Raw genomic sequence first — 20,573 nt, forward strand, 5'->3', positions numbered from 1 at the left:
GGCTTTGCAGAGCCGCCTCCTTGGAAAACGGTTCTTGCACTGAAACACTTTTGGAAAACGTGGAATCAACATCTTTGCTCTGAAACTGTCTTTGCCCAGCTCTTCTCCCCAGCCCAAGTCCCTTTCTGATTTCAACTCCTGACACAAATAAACTGTGAGATTCTGGATCATTATGTAAAGCCACTGACATCAGCATCATCATCATCATTGTCATAATTACCCGACTGGCTTTCCGGGGCAAAGGGTTATACCTGAAATCTCAATGCCCAGAGGCGCACAGACTCAATGTGAACACAGAGGGCCCCTGTTTGGCCCACACAGCTTTATTATTTAATTTAAGTTAGTTAGTTATTTAATATTTTAAAATGTCAAGTTTCACATCAACTCTCAGCTATCGCCCTTCTCGGAGGGTGGGAGAAAGCATAGAGCAGAGGCCCCGGCAGGTGTGGCTCCACAGAGACAGCGTCCGCCTGCGTACGGAACCGCCTCGGGCTGGATTCCCAGTCAGGGCCATGCACCTGGCGGTGGGATTGCTCTGTGGCATAGAGGGGTGTGTGCTGTAGGCAGCCAGGAGAAGTGTCTCTCGCATCGCTGTTTCTCTCTAGCCCGCTCCCTGCCTTCCTTTCACTCCCTCTGAAGGGCAGTGCAAAAATTATCCTGAGATGAGGATTAAGTTTTTGTTAAAAAGCAGAAACAAAAGGATGACCCGGCAGCGCAGGCCTGCCTCTAGCTGACAGCCTTCAGAGGGTGTGCATTCTCCAGGAGGCCTGGCCTCTGGCTGACACTCCTCCCCGACCTGCTGGACCTGCCTGCCCCCGCAGGCACCTGAGTTTGTAGCCCCAATATCCAGTCCAACAAGGCTGCGCAAAGGAAGGCTTCCTGTGGTCACGCCTCTGGGATGAGATAAGACCTGGATTTGAATCCTGACTGGCCACTACCCCCAGGATTGACCCAAACATCTTAGTTACTCTCTCAGAGCCCCTTTCCTCATCTTTATGGGGGGAAAAAGGATAATAGCGCAGTCAATTCTCACGATTCACAGGATAATGTCCTACGAAGCCACTGTGAGCACTGAGTCAGTGTAACTGCAACTGTCCCAACTGTTCCTGGAGTCTCTGGCCACATTTCTGTCAACCAATCAAGACCTAAAGACGCTTTGGTTACTATGCTCACAGCCAACAGCACCATACCTCGGGCCTGAAGGACCCTCAGGTGCCACTCCGATATTTTCCCCAAGGCGCAGCGCAGCTTGCACTTGGGGACACTAGACAGCCGAGCAGCACTCCATTCGGGGCCATTTCACACAGCGACATCGCCACCGAAAACCACGAAAATAGAACCCACGGTCCTCAACGGAGCGCGGAAGGGACGCTCCTTTGCAGTGTGAGAGCTGAAACAGGCAGGAGTCAGAGGCCTGTTCAATCGCAGCTGCAAATGTGCACATCAGGCGACCCCCGTGTCTCCCCCACTGGACAGGCCCCTCAGAGGCCACGGGGGCTGATGTGGGGGCGACAATGCATGTCAGCCAGGAGGTGAATTCACCCACAGGGAACGCGAGAATGACGCGGAGCGAGCACACGTCCTTCCCGGGATCGCAGGTGTGAGAGGATGAAGATGCTTGTGCCCGACACCGTCATCACCATCGTCATGTGGGATGGGCGGCCCTCCAACCCTGGACCATGCTCCATCCCAGCTGTCACTAGTCCTTCCATCCCAGCCACCAGCTGGAGGCCCTTCCCCCGAGACCATCAGCTGTGACACTAACGGGAAAGGGGGGTGGTGCGGCGGGCCTCACTGGAGCTCAGCTCAGGGGGCGCTCAGAGAGCTGGTGGGAATGAAACCCGGCAGATGCCGCTGCAGGGCGGAGGCGGTTACCTGGCCACCTCCTGCTGCAGCCTCTCATTTTCCTGGGTGACCAGGGCATTGGTCTCCTGCTCCCACAGCAGGGCCTCCTGGACTTCAGTCAGCTGCTTCGCCTGCTCCCCCAGCTCCTCAAGCTGCATCTTCTCGGCCCACTCCTGGTTCACGGGGAAAAGGTGAGGATGCCTCACTGGGTGCAGGCCCCGGGAGCCACTCACTCCCCATCCCTGCACCCCCACACCCAGTGAGGGGCCAAGAGCAGGGCAAGTGCAGACCCCAAAGGAGCAGGGACCCTCGGGGCCGGCAACACCCAGCCGTGCTGAGTGCGGTTCTCCCAGCGCTTAAGGAACTGCGCTGGGACGGCCCAGGGCATGAAGGGACCATCACATGGGGCTACGTGAGTCCGTGTCCTCTCCACACATGGGAACTTTAGGGCAAATGGATCAGCTCCTTGGTTGCCTTCTTTGACCACATTTAAAACCCCATTTTTTAAAGCACATGGAACCTCAGTAAGGATGCAGAATACCTGGACAACACTAACATCTAATTTTCCCAGATATTGACAGAACCACCATCCACCCTGCATAGCCAGCAGCACCTCCTTCTCGGGCCCCCAGTCCTGTCCATCAACAACAAGATGGCCAGTGTCCCGGCGAGGCAATACCTGCCCCGGGGCCCGGCCGTGGCTGAGAATTGCTGGTCTGAGATGCAGCTGAGCTAGGGAACTGGTCACCGGGAATCACTGATCAATGACCAGGACACGGTTGTGATCCTGGACCCTCCCTCTGGCAGGCAGGGGCAACGGGGGCCTGTGCTCTGAGTGCCTACCTGCAGGGACCTGGGCAGCATCTGAATTTCTAAGAGTTTGAACAGCTTTTCTTTGAGGCTTCTCAAGCGATGGTTGGTATCCTTCTCATTTCGTAGTTGGATCTCCAACTCTGCCACCTATAAGCCAAAGACCCAGCCCATGCCAGTCAGGTCACAAAGTGAACTTGGCTTTAAAGCAAACCGCAAACCTGTCACCCCCTGACAAACCCGGCCTCCGGCTGGCCCATATGTTCGGGACACACACAAAACACACACACACACTCCGTTACCTGCTCCCGGAGCTGCCGGTTCTTTTTCATCAGCTCCTCACACTTGCTGTTGCTCTCTTGCAGGGCCTGGGTATCGCCCTGCAGCTCCAGGACTGTGTCCTGAGGGGCCTGGGAATTTTGCCCCAGTGCCAGGGTCGCGCTGGAGGCTGAAGAACAAAGTGGAGTGAGAGCCCCGATCCCGGGGCCTCAGCTCCCCTCTTGACTCCGCCTCGAGATGGTCATCCCTCCGAGAGGGCCATCCCCCTGAAGCCAAGGTCTAAAGACCAGAGACGGCCAGCTGGATGCCCTCTGTCGTTCGCAGGGTGCTGTCGCTGTGGGTTGTGGCCCCTCTGCTGGCTCCTCTTGGGTGCATTGGGGAGCCACCCAGAGTTTAAGAAGAAAGCAGGTGACCGTGGACAGGCCAATACAAAAGTTCAAGATGCTCGAAATGCTGGAACCACTTTTTGCCAAGTTCCAACCTGACCGTCAAGTCAAGGGTTTCAGACACTCACAGAGAAGGCAAACACATGGCATGGTCTCTGCCAACCCTCAGAGTGGGGTGTTGGGTAGCTCAGCTGGCAATGTGGGGGCCACAAAAATTGACCAGTTTGTCTGTGGGGGGTAGAGCCTCTGGGGCGCGTGTGCCCAGAACTTACCACCCCTGGGTAAGGCCCTTGGGGAGGAGGGGCCCCTGAGCAGCCAGCCCCGGCCCAGGGAGACAGAGCAGACTGCACCCATCTGCCCGATGAGGACAGGAACGGAGGAAATCAGCCCGGGCTCCTGTGACAGTGCAGGTTAGTGACCGCGGGGGAAGGTGCCTGCCACCCAGAGCGCTCAGTCCCCCACGCACAGTTGTAAGACAGCCGCTGGGGGTCAGCGTGCTGTCCTCTGAAGGCTCCTGGGACTGTCCGCATGGGAGCTGAGAAAACTGGCAGCACTGACTTTGTAGTTCATGTCCTGACTTCAATGCTGCCAGACCCTTCATGTTCTCCTTGGGGAGAAGGCAGTTGACAGTTCCAAACAGCCCTTGAATCAAACCCCATGGACTTGGGCTGAGGATGGGCTGACCCAGGAGATTCAGAGCCAAGGGCTCAGCTCCCTGGCTGAGGGAGAAGCTGCGGCCAGGCCGGCTCCCCAGCTCCAGGGGCTGCTGCCTACCTTCTGACTCCTGGCCCAGCTCCGTGCTCCGGTGGTCGGACTCGTTGATCCTTAGTCCCTGCTCCTCCTCCAGGGCCATGTTGTCCCCCAGCAGCTCCTCAAGGAACTGCTGGGGGCTCTGTCCAGGCTCCTAGTGCAAGAAGAGGGGTGGGTGAGGATGCGCACCAGGGCACCCTCTGGGCAGGCCCTGCCCCGTGCAGCTGCCCTCCTTCCCCTGGATGCAGGGCCTCCATGCACCTGCTCACTTCCTAACGCACAGCTGCACAGAAGTGACTCCAACACAGGGCCCAGCTGGGACACCTACAGCCACTAAGACATGCTGCCCCAGTGGTAGGTGATGAAGACCCCGAGGTCAGTGATGTCTCAACAAAGTGACGCACAGCACAGAGCTGTAAAGCAAGGATAGGAGGACGGACAGCTCTGAGGCCCTTAGCTGGTTTATCATGTCTTGGAAAGGCCATGGGGACCGAAAATCACAGCTTAACGCACATCCTAGATGCCAGCAGAGACCCTTTTTGCCACATCAGGCACCTACATCTATCCTTTCAGAAAAGCAACACAGCAGCCAGGCATTATCTGTGCGTGTTTTGTTGTTGTTGTTGTTGTTGTTGTTGTTTAAATATCTATACTAATAAAAGGGTAATATGCTAAATAGACCAGTAGTCTTCTGGACATCCTTCTAGATAAAGCCAAGGTGGTGGGGACTAAAACACAGGTGTTAGGGGTATCAGGCTGACAAAGGAGAGAAGGTAGGAGTGATCAAACCAGCAGCAGGGGAGAGGAGTAAGGGAGGGATCAGGCTGGCAGAGGAGCAGTTAAAGGGTGGTCAGGCAGACAGGGGAGCAGTTAGGAGCCAGCAGTCCTGGATTGAGAGAGGGATGTCTGACTGCCATAGTAGGCCTGATTCCTGAAAATCAGGGAGCCCCAGATTGGAGGTGCAGTCCCAGATTGGAGAGGTGCAGGAGGCCAGGCTGAGGGCCCCCCAACCCGAAGCATAAATTTCATGCACCGAACCTCCAATGTATTTCTTTCAAATATATTTTTATTGATCACAGAGAGCAAAGGAGACGAAGAGATAGACACATCCATGATGAGAGAGAATCATTGACCACCTGCCTCCCACAGGACACCCCTCAGCATGGAGCCACAACCTGGGCATCACCCCTTCAGCAGGCCCTGTCTGCTTTGAGGGCCTCTGTGGTGCCCACTTAAGACACTAAGCTTAGCCTATGACTCTTGGCTGGCAGCAGGCCCCTGTGTCCGCAGGAGCAGAAAATCAGGGAAGCACACCACATAAACCTAACACTGCCCCATCTCCGGTACCCTGATGCGAGAGTGTCTGACTTGTACAGCCTCGCCTGCTTGGATGAGAGACCTGCTGATAGGTATGGGACTTCACTGAGCCCATTTCCTTAACCAGGAAGGGGTGGGGCTAAGAGCTATCCCAGTTTGAGGGCTGAGCTTAGGCCTCTCAATTCCACAGTCACTCCACTCATCTGGGTGCTGGAAATAAATGGCTATTCGGGCGAGTTGTTGTTAAATACAGTTTCCTTCTGAACAGGTCACACATGTCGTCTTGCAAAACCAACAGCTCTGGACAGTGTCCAAGAAATGAGGGCTGAGACACAACAGACAGGCTGTGGGCCTCCAGGGGTCAGGCACATCTGGTGTGGGACGCCAAGGCTGGGCCCTCACAGGCCCCTTCACGGGAGGAGTCCATGGGGCCTGTTCCTGTCCCAGGGCCCAGCACACACGGGGGAGCCGATCCGCTCTTTCCCTCATCTCTCCTCCCGCCCAGATCCCTCCCGGGGGCTGAGTCTCCCCAGTCTGCCTTCTCAGTTTGGGAACACGCATACACCGGATGTGTCCGTTGCTCTCGGTAGGCAGCTTTCCAAGCCAGGCCCCACGAACGGTTTTAACAGCTGTGAGGGGGCGGTAGCTCCTGCTTTTCCATCTCGTGTTCATTTTTCCCCCACGATCCAGCACCCAAGTTTCTTGGTGGAAGGGAAGCCGTGGACCTACTGCCAGTGGGCGCGGTTCTGATCAATGCCTGGCAGCGGGAAGGGTTAGCTCACAGACTCTGGAGTCGCCTGGGCCCCATCTCTCTACCCATCCCCAGCCCAGAGCTCGGTGCCCTCTGTCCTTGCTCATTCAATCTTCACAAGAGCCCCGAGGGGGAGGCAGGGAGAGTCCCTTCTTACCCAGGAAGAGGCTCTGCACTCACCGACTGTATGTCCACCGGCTCTTCTCACACCGACTTTTCACACCGACTCTCCACAAACTGACAGTTCACCAAACTACTCCGCACCCTCCAACTCAGCACAAACCCTCTCCGCTCCCACCAACTCCTCAACTACCGACTCCTAACCCTCCTACTCCACGCCTACCCACTCCACAACCACCCGCTCTGCACCTAACATTCCACTGTCTCCATGCCTACCATGCCAAACGACTCTAGGCCCCGCATTCTAAACCGCTCTGCCAGCGGCTCAGACCCCTCTCCCTACAAAACTTCAGATTTAGCTGGGCATATAAAAAATAAAGAAACATAGAAGTTAACTTATACACCCTATATCATTATAAATGGAAACTAACCACTTCATTCTAATATGTCTACCCATGTTTTGAAAAATTACTTTCTTCCTATCAGACAAATTATAAAGATTTGACCCATTCCTTTAAGGGAACAACACATTCGCTTTATTTTGTGAAGTCTTACCTAGAGAGCTCAGCTCGGGAATTCTTCTCCCCATCCACTGGGAAGAGTTCAGACATAGAACCCTGAAGTCCACCAATCAATTGCCTAAAAAACAATTTGACAGACCACCAACCAATATGTATTTTATATAAAAAATTACCAAAGTAATGCTGTATATTTGGAAAATACTTTATTTATTTAAAAATATATCTTTAGCCAAAACCGGTTTGGCTCAGTGGATAGAGTGTAGGCCTGCGGACTGAAAGGTCCCAGGTTCGATTCAGGTGAAGGGCATGTACCTTGGTTGTGGGCACATCCCCAATAGGTGTGCAAGAGGCAGCTGATTAATGATTCTCTCTAATCGATGTTTCTAACTCTCTATCCCTCTCTCTTCCTCTCTATAAAAAAATCAACTATATATATATATATATATATATATATATATATATATATATATATATATTTATAGAGTTCAGAGGAGAAAGGAGAGGGGGAGAGAGAGAGAAACATCAATGAAGAGAGAAGCATTGATCTACTGCCTCCTGCAAGCCCCATAATGGGGATCCAGCCCCCAACCCGGGCATCTGCCCTGACTGTGTATGGATCCGTGATCTCCTGGTTCATAGTTTGATGCTCAATCACTGAGCCATGACGGCCAGACTGGAAAATATTTTAACAATAGGATTTTGTATATGACTTTCTGTGGAAGGAGTACTGAATTAGCCCATGCAAGAAAGACATTTAGAGAACAAATATATAGGTATACTCAGAACAGAATTTAAACATTTAGGCTGCCAATCAATGAGCTAAAAGTGTTTTAATTATTTCTAAACTAGTAATGGTTTTACTTGGGTTAATTAAAAAACTCCTTAATTTAAGATGAATTTAAATTGTTTTATGTAGATGAAATCTTTGGACTTATGATGGGGGGGGGAGTACCAATTATCATTTGTATTAATTATTCAGCTCCAATAACTGTTATGAACCTGCTGAAAGTGAAACTGACAACTAATGGGTCCAGGCTGCTGGTCACTACTTGAGCCAATGAAGGAGAGACAGGATTGACTCATATATGAGCATTTATTCCATTAATGCATCAGAATGAGAGAACAGCAGGTCACCCACAAAAGTCTGTTGTACCATCCTCCCTCTCCCCCAGACACCTCCCCCTCCATAATCCAGCTGCTTATGTTGGGTAGAAGGACAAAGATCCCACAGGAAAGTAGAAATTTCAGGCCTGGGGGAGTAGGCAAGGTATAGTGGTTACAGATTACAGGCAACCAGGCTGGGGAATTGGCAGAGGGTGGGTGGCTCAGGGACCAGATTATAGGCAATGAGGTTGCCAATCTAGGCCTTTCTCAGAAACCAGGGTGCCTGCATTCCCTAATTAGCTCCCAGGTCCCAGTGCTTACAACTCTCTGCCAGATTAAAGCGTGCTTTCTCTAATCAGAACAGAATAATCACGGTTAGCAGAGCACCATTAATATTCCTTATAATTATAGCTCTTCCCCAATATTCTACTCCTGCCTCTAACAAAAGAACAACAAAAATCCCACCTCGAGGGGTTACTGTTTCATAACTACCTCAATCCACTCCTTGTGTAGAATCTATTGCAAAAATCTAACAGCCTTCATTTGTGGAAAGCATGATGAGATTTAAATTAATGTCCAACAAAATGAGATCTAACCTAAAAACAAATTTGTAGATGTAGTGACCTGAACTGAGAACACAGTAAATATCATATAATTTAAAGAATCTTTATATGTTAAAAACTATTTCTCTTATATTATGCAAGTAAAGATTTCAAGAACAGTTGAATTGTTGAGCTTACACCAATGAGACAGTAACTGGATGACAAAAACTTAAACTCTTTGCTGCCAATTTTCAGGACCAACATTTTAGAGAAATGATGCAAAATTTATGAACGTAGAACTATTTTAAGGAAAAGACCTAACAGTGACACAGAAAACGGGATGATTCCGACCGAAACCACAAAAGTGAGTGCAAGCCTGGCACAGCGAGGAGCGCGATGCACACATTGCATCTCATTCAATCCACTCAGAGTCACCAGGGGTTCCATGAACTCCCACTGGCTGAGCTGTCTGTTGGACCTCGGATACGCACAAATCTTAGGACTCATATAAGGTTTTCTTTCCTAAATTTGGTCCCATGACCTGGCGGTGTGGCTCGGTTTGTGGGAGCATCCTCTCTACGGGGAAAGGCTGTGGGTTCAATTCCCGGTCAGGGCACATACCGAGGCTGGGCGTTCACTCCCCAGTGAGTGTGTGTATGAGAGGCAACCAACTGATGTTTCTCTCCCACATCAATGATTTTCTCTCTCTCTCTCTCTCCAATCAGTAAGCATAGCCTCAGGATAGGATTTAAAGGAGAAAAAAAAAATGGGTCTATTAGGTCTTAGAAGGCAATTTTCAAATTTTTAGTTATAAATTCTTAACAAATTCCCCAATAGTTTCAAAGAATATCTTAAAGGAAGTAAACCCGCAATACCATTCTTTTATTTATACAAGCATTTTTACCACCACCTTAGCCTGGTAGGCCTGGCTCAGTGGTTGAGAGTCGACCTATGAACCAGGCGGTCATGGTTTGATTCCAGGTCAGGGCACATGCCTTGCGTGTGGCACCCATCCCTAGGGTGTGTGCAGGGGGCAGTGAATCAATGATTCTCATCATCGATGTTTCTCCTTCTCCGTCTCCCTTCCTCTCTGAACTCAATATATATAAATTCCCTTAGAAACATTTTTTAAGGAAGGACAGAGGACTCGCCTGACTGGAGAGCGCAGGGGTCTCCGCTGTGGCCCCACGTGAAAATGCCTGGGGAGGTGACACAGATAAGCCCCTCTCCGGATAGGCTAACGCCTCTGGTACTTGTGGGGCCTCTTCCAAAGGCATCAGAAGGCTCTATGGTGATGCTGCTGCCCAGCTGAGTCCAGCCCCTCAGGCTATGTGTGGGGGTGCTTATCTCACAGGGGCCCCCCTGCACAGGGGCCACTCACAGGGTCTCACCACAGAAACACAGCTGCCATTGGATCCCTCCGGATGCTTGCTGAGCAGGCCGGGCACCTGACCCACAGCTCCAGCTACCTTCCACACTTCCACCGTGGGCCACGTCCACAGGGAACTCAACATGACTCACCTCCGCTCTTAGCAATTTCCTCTGTTTCTCTACAGGCTCAGGCTCACGGCCCGAATCCTCTGCATGACACTGTTCTTTAGGACCAGCAGCCTTTCCAGAATACAGCGAATCTTAAAAACGTAAACAGAAGAAGGAGAGAGCATCATTTCAAACTGTCATCACTTCAACTTGGGAAGAAACAAACAACTCCCCATGTGGCCATCCCTGCTGATGACGCCGATGGTCTCAGGCAGACCATCCCCACTGCAGCCTCTGCAGCCTTTTAACATGAACCCGGCACCGGACCTCCACCAGACCTCCCCCCGGGCCTTGACCACTACCCACAGACCTCCCGTTGTCTGTCCTGCTCCCCTCTTCCCCCCTCCATCCACTGATCCCCCCTGTGCTCCTCCCGCCTGGCCCTGTGCTCTGTCACCCCTCCTCTCCACAGCATTTGTCATTCCTTCCCCATCCTGACCTGTTCACTTTCTTAACTTTTGAACTGGAAATAATGTCAAACTGAGAGAAAAGTTGCAAGAACAGTACAGAGACCTCCCAGGTACCGCTGTCTGAGACGTCTCCAAGTACTCACTGTTTAATCATATAATTCACAGAGCATCACACTCGCCCATTCCCAGTGTACGCCGAGTATATTAAGGGTTGGGTATCCTCAGAGGGCTCACACCACAGCACCTCCCAGTGAGCTTTTCTGGGTTTCAGCTGGGCACCAGCATCACCATAGAGCCTTCTGATGCCTTTTGAGCCTGTGTCTCCTCATGTACTGCTGTCCTCTGAAGGCACAAGCTGAGAACCTGGGCTGACCCCCGCCTTCCCTCCTACCCATTCCCCGATGGTCAGTTCCAATCCCTCACCCACATCCACACCCCCTGCAACTGAGCTAATCCTCTCACTACCGTCTCTGACCCCCGAAGGGGAGGTCTCCCCGCCTGACCACCTCTGTCTTCTACATTGTAGCCAAGACAAACATTAGCACAAAACCTTCCCAGGAAATGTTCCCACTCAGAATCCTTCAGGTGCCTCAGGATCAAAGCCCCAGTCCTTGCAACCGCCTCAGCCCTGCTCCCCTGTGGGCCCCACACGACCTCTCTTCTTGCTCCTCACACACCCCCTAGGGGCTTCCTCGCCCTCCCCTATCTCTGATCTGCAGCAAAGAAAATGAAGGTGGACCTCTGCTCAGCCCTGTGTTTTAGAAGGGGGAACTGAGGCTTGAACTACTCAGGTCACATGGCTGTCCAGGGCCTGAGCCAGAAGTCCAGGCTGGCTGACACCTGAGCTCGAGCACATGGCCTTCCTCAGTGAACTTTTGTTTGAATAGATGAGTGTTAAATGAATCGATTCTTAAACTCACAAAATACCAGAGTTCTCAGTAAAGGAAAAGGTTTGTTCACATATTAACGATAAAAACATCTTAACCACTGGAGCAGACCATCACAGATTGCTGGAACACAAAACACAACATTCACCCACTTATTTTGACGTGCTGGTCAGCTTCTGAGCACTTAGCACTTAGGGGGCAGGTCGAGGGAACCATCGTCCCCTGGTCTGGTCCTGGAACGTGCTGCCTGCTTGCTGGCTTTGGCCCTGGTCTCCGTGATCACTGCCAGGGACACAGCATTGTCTTTTCTCAACGAAAATCCCATTTCTCAGCCTTCACAGTATCAGTTCCTTATCTTTCAATGGGAAAGTTCCAGTACGTTTACTCAAAATGTTAAAAATGCGGAGAGACTGTAACTGGTGAAAATCATACAAAAGGGCCAAGATGGTGAACAGGCTGCCACCCTCCTTGCCCTCGCTTCCCTTTCTGTAGACATCGTCAAACTTCCTCACTGCGGCCTCCAGACAGGGAGCCCCATCCTGCACAAAGGAAACAGGCCAGACCTTAAGTTGGGAACTAACCTGGCGGCACAGGTAAACGCCTATACTAGTATGTGCTGCCTGCCACAACCACATCAAAATTACAACTAAAATACAGAACAACTATCATCCAGAACCGCGGGCAAGCTGGCTGGGTGGAAGTACTACCACAAGAGAGGTCAAGAACAAAGGGGCATTGAGACTGGTAGGAGGTGCAGAGGCATGGAATGGGCTGGTTGGGCACCTGGGAGTGCGCTTTTGTAATTGGGAGGGAAATGGCCTCTTTGGAGGCTGCCTGGAGGCACAAAGACCCCAGCCCCACACCAGCCCCCAGCCCACGGTCCCACAGCTGGGGAAGAAAGTCCCTTTGGGCCGGGCCATAAGAACTAGGATTGTAGCCGAAACCGGTTTGGCTCAGTGGATAGAGCGTCAGCCTGTGGCCTGAAAAATCCCGGGATCGATTCAGGTCAAGGGCATGTAGCTTGGTTGCGGGCACATCCCCAGTAGGGGCTGTGCAAGAGGCAACTGATCGATGATTCTCATCGATGTTTCTAACGCTCTTTCCCTCCCTCTCTCTTCTTCTCTGTAAAAAATCAATAAAACATATTTTAAAACACGAAAAAAGAACTAGGACTGTAAAATCCAGTGTGGATTGGGGCTGAGTGACACACAGGCTACTGGAGACTCAGCTGCTCCTCTTTTTTTTTTTTTTTAATATATTTTATTGATTTTTCACAGAGAGGAAGAGAGAGGGACAGAGAGTTAGAAACATCGATGAGAGAGAATCATCGATCAGCTGCCTCCTGCACACTCCCCACTGGGGAGGTGCCAGCAACCAAGGCACATGCCCTTGACTGGTCTCGAACCTGGGACCTTCCAATCCGCAGGCCGACGCTCTATCCACCGGGCCAAAGCAATTTCAGCCCAGCTGCTCCTCTTAAAAGGCCAGGACCACAACTGAATTTACAAACTCCCACTTGTGCCAAGTCCAGTGCCTCACAAGGCTCTGGGGACCCAGACAAATACGGGGAGAAACTGGACTGTCTGGCATCGGGGCAGGAATGCGGGGGCGGCTTTCTTCTAGATGGAGATGCAAGTAGTGGTCATTATTCCTGTGCTGGAACCTTCCTGGTGCAGGGCTGACTGGCAGCCATTTCTGTTTGCTCTACCCTGAATATTCCCTAAGACCTCTCCTCACCCAATTTACAACCCCAACCAAGCTATGAGCAAAGGCTATTATATATACAATAAATGGCCTGTCCTTGTTCAGCCTAAAACTTGTCTACCAAGCTGCAGCTGGAACAGGAAACTGCAAAGCTATCAATAAAAATCCCAAGGCTGGCACCAGACCAGCCTGCCTTGCTTCACAGCTGGGCCTCATCCTGGCACCTCCAAAGCCCAAACAAAGAGGAGGAATCTGCAGATATCTCTGTAGTTTCTGCTGGGTGGTCTGAGGCAGTGGCTGACTTGGCACCTCCTTGGAGATCCAAGAGTCAGTGTACCAAGTGGTCAGTGTGAGACCAGACCAGATTACAACCCTTCACATGCATAAGTGACATCCTCAAGGGGCAGACTCACTGAGCACTAAAGCCCCACCGAAGTAAGTCCTACCCCATAAGGATGTCTCATGCACAGAAGCTCTTCCCCTGTAGATCCAGCTAGTCTTCACAGCCAATTGGCCTGGAAGGTAGTTCCTCCCATTGATACCAACAGCAATCAAGGCTTAACTACAACAATACTGTGCACACAGTTCACAAAGGAGTACACCAAGAGTGTCCCATCTCAGGTGATTGGGGAGGCTGAGTCACTAGGCCCTATAGGAAACCTACCAACCAAGGGCACTCTATCAATTCAGAGAGATTTAGCAACTACCCAATACATAGAAACAATCACAGGATAGCAACTAAAATGCAGAGACAAAGAAACATGTCACAAATGAAAGAAATTGAAGAAAGCCAAATAGTGAATATAACCACAGTTATAAGGTTATTCAAAAATCTTCTAGAAACTTCTGAGAAACTTATTGAGACCTTCAAAGAACTTAGTGAGAATGGAAAAAAAAAAAAAAAAAAAAAAAAAGGAAAAGGAACAGTCGGAAATTATGTATACATGGACTAAAATAAAGAATAATATATGGAGATTCAACAGTAGACTACAGGATCCCAAGAATCAAATCAAAGATCTGAAATATGACAAAGCAACAAACACCAACCAGAAAAACAAAAAGAAAAAAGAATCCAAAAATATAAAGATAGTGTAATGAGTGTCGGGGACAACCTCAAGCATACCACTATCCGAATTATGAGGGTGCCAGAAGAAGAGAGAGAGCAAGATATTGAAAACATATTTGCAAAAATAATGACAGAACACTTCCCCTACTTAGTGAAAGAAACTGACTTTCAAGTCCAGGAAGCACAGAGTCCCAAGCAAGAAAAACCCAAAGAGGGCCACACCAAGACACATCATAATTAAAATGCCAAGGGCAAAAGACAAAGAGAGAATCTTTTTTAATTTAATAAATATTTATTGTTCAGATTATTACAATTGTTCCCTCTCCCCCACCCCCAAAACTCCCCTCCACTTAGTTCGCACCCCATCCTCTGCCCTTACCTCCCCACTACTGTCCTCATACATAGGTGTACACTTTTTGTCCAGTCTCTTCCCACACTTCTGAAGAATTGTCAGTCCACTTCCTTTCTATGCCCCTGATTCTATTATATTCACCAGTTTATTCTGTTCATCAGATTTTTTTATTCACTTGATTTTTAGATTCACTTGTTGATAGACATGTATTTGTTGTTCATAATTTTTATCTTTACCTTTTTCTTCTTCTTCCTTTTATTAAAGAATACCTTTCAGCATTTCATATAATATAAGTTTGGTGGTGATCAACTCATTTAGCTTTTTAACTTTTCTTCTTCTTCCTTTTATTAAAGAATACCTTTCAGCATTTCATATCAGTTTGGTCATGATGAACTCATTTAGCTTTTTAACATCTGTGAAGCTCTTGATCTGACCTTCAATTCGGAACGATAGCTTTGCTGGATAGAGTCATCTTGGTTGTAGGTTCTTGCTATTCATCACTTTGAATATTTCTTGCCACTCCCATCTGGCCTGCCTACTTTATGTTGAGAAATCAGCTGACAATTATATGTGTGCTCCCTTGTAGGTAATTAACTGATTTTCTCTTGCTGCTTTTAATATTCTTTGTGTTTTACTCTTGGCATTTTGATTATGATGTGTCCTGGTGTGGTCCTCTTTGGATTCCTTGTTTGGGGTTTTCTACACTTCCTGGACTTGTAAGACTATTTCTTTCATCAAGTGGGGGAAGTTTTCAGTCATTATTTTTTCAAATAAGTTTTCAGCATCTTGCTCTCTCTCTTCTTCTGGAACCCTCATAATTCGCAAGTTGGTACACTTGAAGTTGTCCCAGAGGCTCCTTGCACTATCTTCATATTTTTGGATTCTTTTTTATTTTTGCTTTTCCGGTTAGGTGTTTTTGCTTCTTTGTATTTCAAATCTTTAACTTGTATCCTGCGATCCTCTAGTCTGCTATTGTATCTCTGTATATTATTTTTTATTTTAGTCAGTATATGTTTAATTTCTAGTTGGTCTTTTTCATAACCTCAAGGGTCTCGCTAATATTATCAGCCTTTTCTAGGAAATGCTTGAAAAACCTTATGACCATGGTTTTGAACTTTATATCCAGTCGTTTACTTTCCTGCATTTCCTTCATTTGTGATGTGTTTCTTTGTCTCCGCATTTTCACTGCTTTTCTGGGCTGGTAGAGTAGCTTTGTGTGGTAGGTGTCCTATAGGGCACAGTGGCTCAGCCTCCCCAGTAACCTGAGGTGGACACTCGGGGTGCACCCCTTTGTGGACTGTGTGCTCAGCCTTTTTGTAGTTAAGTCTTGATTGTTGTTGGTATCACTGGGAGGAACTGACGTCCAGCCCAATTGGCTGTGAGGATCAGCTGTGTCTATGCTGGAAGAACTTCTGTGCTGGAGACACTCTCATGAGACAAGACTTGCAAAATTGCAAAAGCCTGTGTGCTCAGCTTGGATGGGATGAAGTTTCAGGGTGGAGCACACGGGTTTCCCGGCAGCCCTGCCCTATGAGGCCCCTGGGTCTCGGTGTCTCTCAGTAATCACTGCAAGCACCTCTGAGAGAAAGCCATCCTCGAGTTTTGCCCGCTGCCAGCCAGTCCAGTTTCTCCCCAAATGAGTAGGGGTTCCCAGAAACTCGTCCGGAACTGGAGTTCAGCACAGTTGTGAGCCCTTGTCTCCCTCCCACTTTAGAAAGCCAGCCACGCACTCAGCAGCCCATGCACATAGTCGCCCGTCCCCTCCGTGTGTGCATCTCCGTACCTCAGCCTTTTGCAGCTCCTCAGAATCAATGTGCTTTCCTCTTTTCTTTTAGTTGTAGAATTTCCACTCAGCTAGCTTTTCTATGGTTCTGGATGGTGTCCATTTCGTCTTTTAATTGTAGTTTTGATACTGTTGTGTGAGGCAGCAGTTTAGGTATTTACCTATGCTGCCATCTTAGTTTTTCCCAAAGAGAGAATCTTAAAAGCAGCAAGAGAAACAGTTAGTTACCTACAAGGGAGTACCCATAGGACTGTCAGCTGATTTCTCAACTAAACTATGCAGGCCACAAGGGACTGGCAAGAAATATTCAGAGTGATGAATAGCAAGAATCTACAACCAAGATTACTCTACAGCAAAGCTATCATGCAGAATTGAAGGTCAGATCAAGAGCTTCACAGATAAGTAAAAGCTAAAGGAGTTCATCACTACCAAACTAGTATTACATATATGAAATGCTGAATGGTATTTTTTAAGAAGAGGAAGAAGAAAAAGGTAAAGATAGAAAATTATGAACAATATAGTGACAACAGAAACATATCTATCAACAAGTGAATCTAAAAATGAATAAAAAAATCTGATGAACAGAATAAACTGGTGAATGGAACAGAATGAGGGGCATAGAAATGAAACAGACAGATGATTGTCAGAAGAAATGGGATGTGGGGTGATGGGGGAAGAGATTAGACAAAGACCTTATATGCATGTATGCAATAAGTATGCTTCTTTGTATTTCAGATTATTACAATTGTTCCCCTGTTCCCGCCCACCCCAATAACTCCCCTCCACCCAGTTCCCACCCAGACAATAAGGTGGCAAGGGCCTGCAGTGGGGTGAGACCCAGGTGGAGTGAAGCTATGGGGGAAATAAGAGGGATATCTGTAATAATCTTAACAATAAACATTATATATTGTATATGAAAGAGAAAACAGGCAAAACGTCATCGCAAACACCTGACAATAGTGGCAGTGAGCTCCTCTCAGGGGCCCTTTATTCCAGCCAGCTGAAGTGTTTATGCTGGAAGAGTCAGTACTTTTAAAAATCAGCGCATCAACATGCACACGGTCAGAGACACACCCCCACAGGGCACACATTTTAAGACCCCGTCTGAGTGTACAGTACTGCTACAGGGCCACAGGGACTGGTGGAAACAGCACAGAGCAACCTGTCCGGGCAATGGGACCTGCCTGTAAGCACACCCTCTCACCTGCTAAGTCAAGGTGGACTGCTTCAGCCAGCAGTCTAGCTCCTTGGAGACAAGAGCACCACACATGTCTGTCTGCAATGCCGCACATCCAACAGCACTCATTGTGAATCGCATGCTGACTCTGGAGGAGGAGGAGGTGGGATCAGGGCCAGGTCGTGGCATGGAGCCCTGTGGACGGGCACACTGGAAGGGACACCTGCCAAACGCAGACCTGAGGAACCAGCAGCTGTGCCCAGCCATGCAACCACTAGATGGAAAAGATTAAACTCTGAGGAACAGGAGCTGGAAGAGGAACCCAGATGGAGAGGCATGGGAGAAGAGTAGGTTTCGGGGGCTGCTTCAATTGTCATATACATGTGTCACTGCTGAAGGGCAAACACTAAATGCTGCAAGCCTCCAGAGAAGGAGCAGATGGGTTAGAGAAAACCATGACCTCACAGAGGCCAGCGCCCATAGACAGGACATATTCTTTAATTAATAAATAATGTCAACTGTGAACTCCCTATTGGAGCTCCTCACTAAAGATCAACCTGAAAAGCAAGCCATGAACACGAGATGTTATGTTCAAAGGTAACTTTAAAAAAGAAAAATTAGCACAGGGGCATGACTCAGTGGTGGAATGTCAACCAATGAACCAGGAAGTGGGGGTTCAATTCCTGGTCAGCGCACATGCCCGGTTTGCAGGTTCAATCCCCAATGTGGGGTGTGCCAGAGGCAGATGGTCTATGATTCTCTCTCATCATTGATGTTTCTATCTCTCCCTCACCCTTCTTCTCTTAAATCAATAGAAATGGTTTCAAAAAACAAATTAGAATGCTGTAGTCATCAAGAAAAATTCATGTATAAAATTCTATGGTGGAATGTTATCAACACAGGAATGGATTGACTCAAGTACAATTTCCTCAAATGTATTGGACGTCTTCATATAAAATATAACTTCATATAAAAATAATTGAAAAGGAGCAGTACCATCCATGCTGCTGGAGTTGCGTGAGCACACACGGTAATTCCGGCGGGACTCCCATATCTGCAGAGACCTGATGGCTGAAGGATCTATGAGCAGCAGCAGCTTCGTGAGGGACCGTGGGCTTGGGACACACTCTGGGTCCCACGAGGCCGCTCCTGGCACCACAGACCTGGAGCTCATGGGGCCCCTGGCGTCACTTCCGGTGTCCGTCCTGCCGCGAGGAAGGCTGAAGGGCCCAGTGGGCAGTGACCTGGGCACAGGTCCAGGTGGTCGGGTCCGTGGCTTTTACTCCCTGTCGGTGACTTTGTGTGTGAGCCGAACCCTTGGCCCGAGGAGGATCCGGTCCCACACCGAGGCCCTGGGCTGAGGAGGATCCGGTCCCACACCGAGGCCCTGGGCTGAGGAGGATCCGGTCCCACACCGAGGCCCCGGGCTGAGGAGGATCGGGTCCCACATGGAGGCCCTGGGCTGAGGAGGATCCGGTCCCACATGGAGGCCCCGGGCTGAGGAGGACCCGGTCCCACACCGAGGCCCCGGGATGAGGAGGATCAGGTCCCACACCGAGGCCCCGGGCTGAGGAGGATCCGGTCCCACACCGAGGCCCTGGGCTGAGGAGGATCCGGTCCCACACCGAGGCCCCGGGCTGAGGAGGATCCGGTCCCTCACCGAGGCCCTGGGCTGAGGAGGATCCGGTCCCACATGGAGGCCTTCGGCCGGGAACGCCCCGGAGCTGCGCCCTGAGGGCCCACACGGGGCAGAGCGGCCCGGGCTCCATCGGCCTCTGCGGGGAGGGCGGCCTGGCAGGTGAGGAGGCGGCTTCCTCACAAACAAACCCCGACTCAGAGGGGCCCCCTCGGCCGCTGGAGCAGCAGAGCGGGCCCGATGCCTGGAGGACCTGGAGCCGAGCGGGGCGGTCCTCAGCCCGCGCCCCAGGGCCCCGCAGAAGCTGACTGACTGCCCAGTGAGCGCTGTTCCCCGCGGGGTGCCCTCCGAGGCCGCAGGCACGGCTCCTCCGGGCTCAGCCGCCTCAGGGCCCGCCCGCCGCCCCCAGGCCCACCTCCGCCTCGAGGCTCCCTGGCCCCGCGCTGCCTGAGGGCCCTGGGGTCACACAGTTCCAGCAGCAAGAGCACCTGCAGCTGACTTCCTGGAGGGGCGGGACTTCCGGTCAGAACGCGGTGGGAGGTGCACTGCGAGGAGCCCGTGATCGCCCCCTGCTGGCGGGAAGCGGCAGCACAGGGAGCTGCGCTCCTGTCAGAGCACTGTGCAAGGAGTAGGGGTGATGCAGAGATGTGCTCCCCCTCCCTACAGGAAAGCCCTGCAGTTTCCTGGCTCATAGGCCTCTTCCCGCCCTGCATGGAAGGGGCCATGCCGGTGGCAGGGCGTACATCCTGACATGCGTGGGCACATGGACAGGGAGAGAACAGGCCCAGGGGAAATGTGCCTTGTGCCTGGGCGTGCATTTGCCAGCATTTATGGGAAATTCCTACTGGGTTTGCTGCTTCTGAGACTGATGATTCCACTCAGCCCTGTCTCCATGAGCCATGTGGTACCTCTTCTGGGCTGTGTGCTGTGTCCCCTCATCCAAGCGGATGGGACAGAGTGAGCGTGGCCATGTTGGGAATAGGGCCTTGGCAGATATAATCAAGGTCAGAGGGGGTCTCAGGGTCTTGGATGGGTGGGCCCTCGCTGCAGTGACAGGCATTCTTATTTATTTATTTTAAAATATTTCCTTTTCAAAAAATATATTTTTATTCTTTTCATGAAGGAAGGGAGAAGGAGAGAGACCCAGAAAGTCAATGATGAGATTGATTCACTGATAGGTTGCCTCCTGTATTCCCCCCACTGGGGGAAGACTCCCCAACCTGGGCATGTGTGCTGACTAGCAATGGCACTGTGACCTCTTGGTCCATAGGTTGATGCTCTGCCCTCGAGCCACACTGGCCTGGGGAAGGCTATCTACTTCTTCATTCATGGGCCCCCAAAGGAACCATGAACCTTCTGCTGAAGAGCAAGGAAGCTTCCTTCCGAAGTGCATTTGGTCCAGGATCTTGTTAGTGTCTTAAGTGGAGTCATCTATTCATCCCTAAACCAGTTTTACTGGCCCAGTTTCTGAGTGTGATGGGATGTGATGATTGGTTTCAGTCTTTCTGGGCTCACCTTTGGTTGCTGGGGGAACAGCCCAAGGCCTGAATAAGCTCAGAGTCAAGGCAGGAGCTTCAGTATCTGAAAGAGAAGT

General features: G+C 50.4%; 1 protein-coding gene across 1 annotated transcript in view; it reads right to left on the minus strand.

Annotated features, from left to right (window-relative positions):
• Positions 1-3,216, minus strand: part of LOC311628946 (uncharacterized protein) — a 59,413-nt gene extending 56,197 nt beyond the window's left edge. Inside the window, exons 1-3 of the mRNA XM_084896574.1 lie at positions 2,958-3,216; positions 2,689-2,805; positions 1,876-2,018 (exon numbers count right to left, since the gene is read on the minus strand). Of these exons, the coding sequence (XP_084752700.1) occupies positions 1,876-2,018; positions 2,689-2,805; positions 2,958-2,987 (290 nt within the window). The 5' untranslated portion in view covers positions 2,988-3,216. The remainder of the gene's footprint in view (positions 1-1,875; positions 2,019-2,688; positions 2,806-2,957) is intronic.
• Between the last annotated feature and the right edge of the window lie 17,357 nt (positions 3,217-20,573).

The sequence above is a fragment of the Pipistrellus hanaki genome (genome assembly GCF_964339955.1).
Source record: "Pipistrellus hanaki genome assembly, chromosome: 1".
NCBI lineage: Eukaryota > Metazoa > Chordata > Mammalia > Chiroptera > Vespertilionidae > Pipistrellus > Pipistrellus hanaki.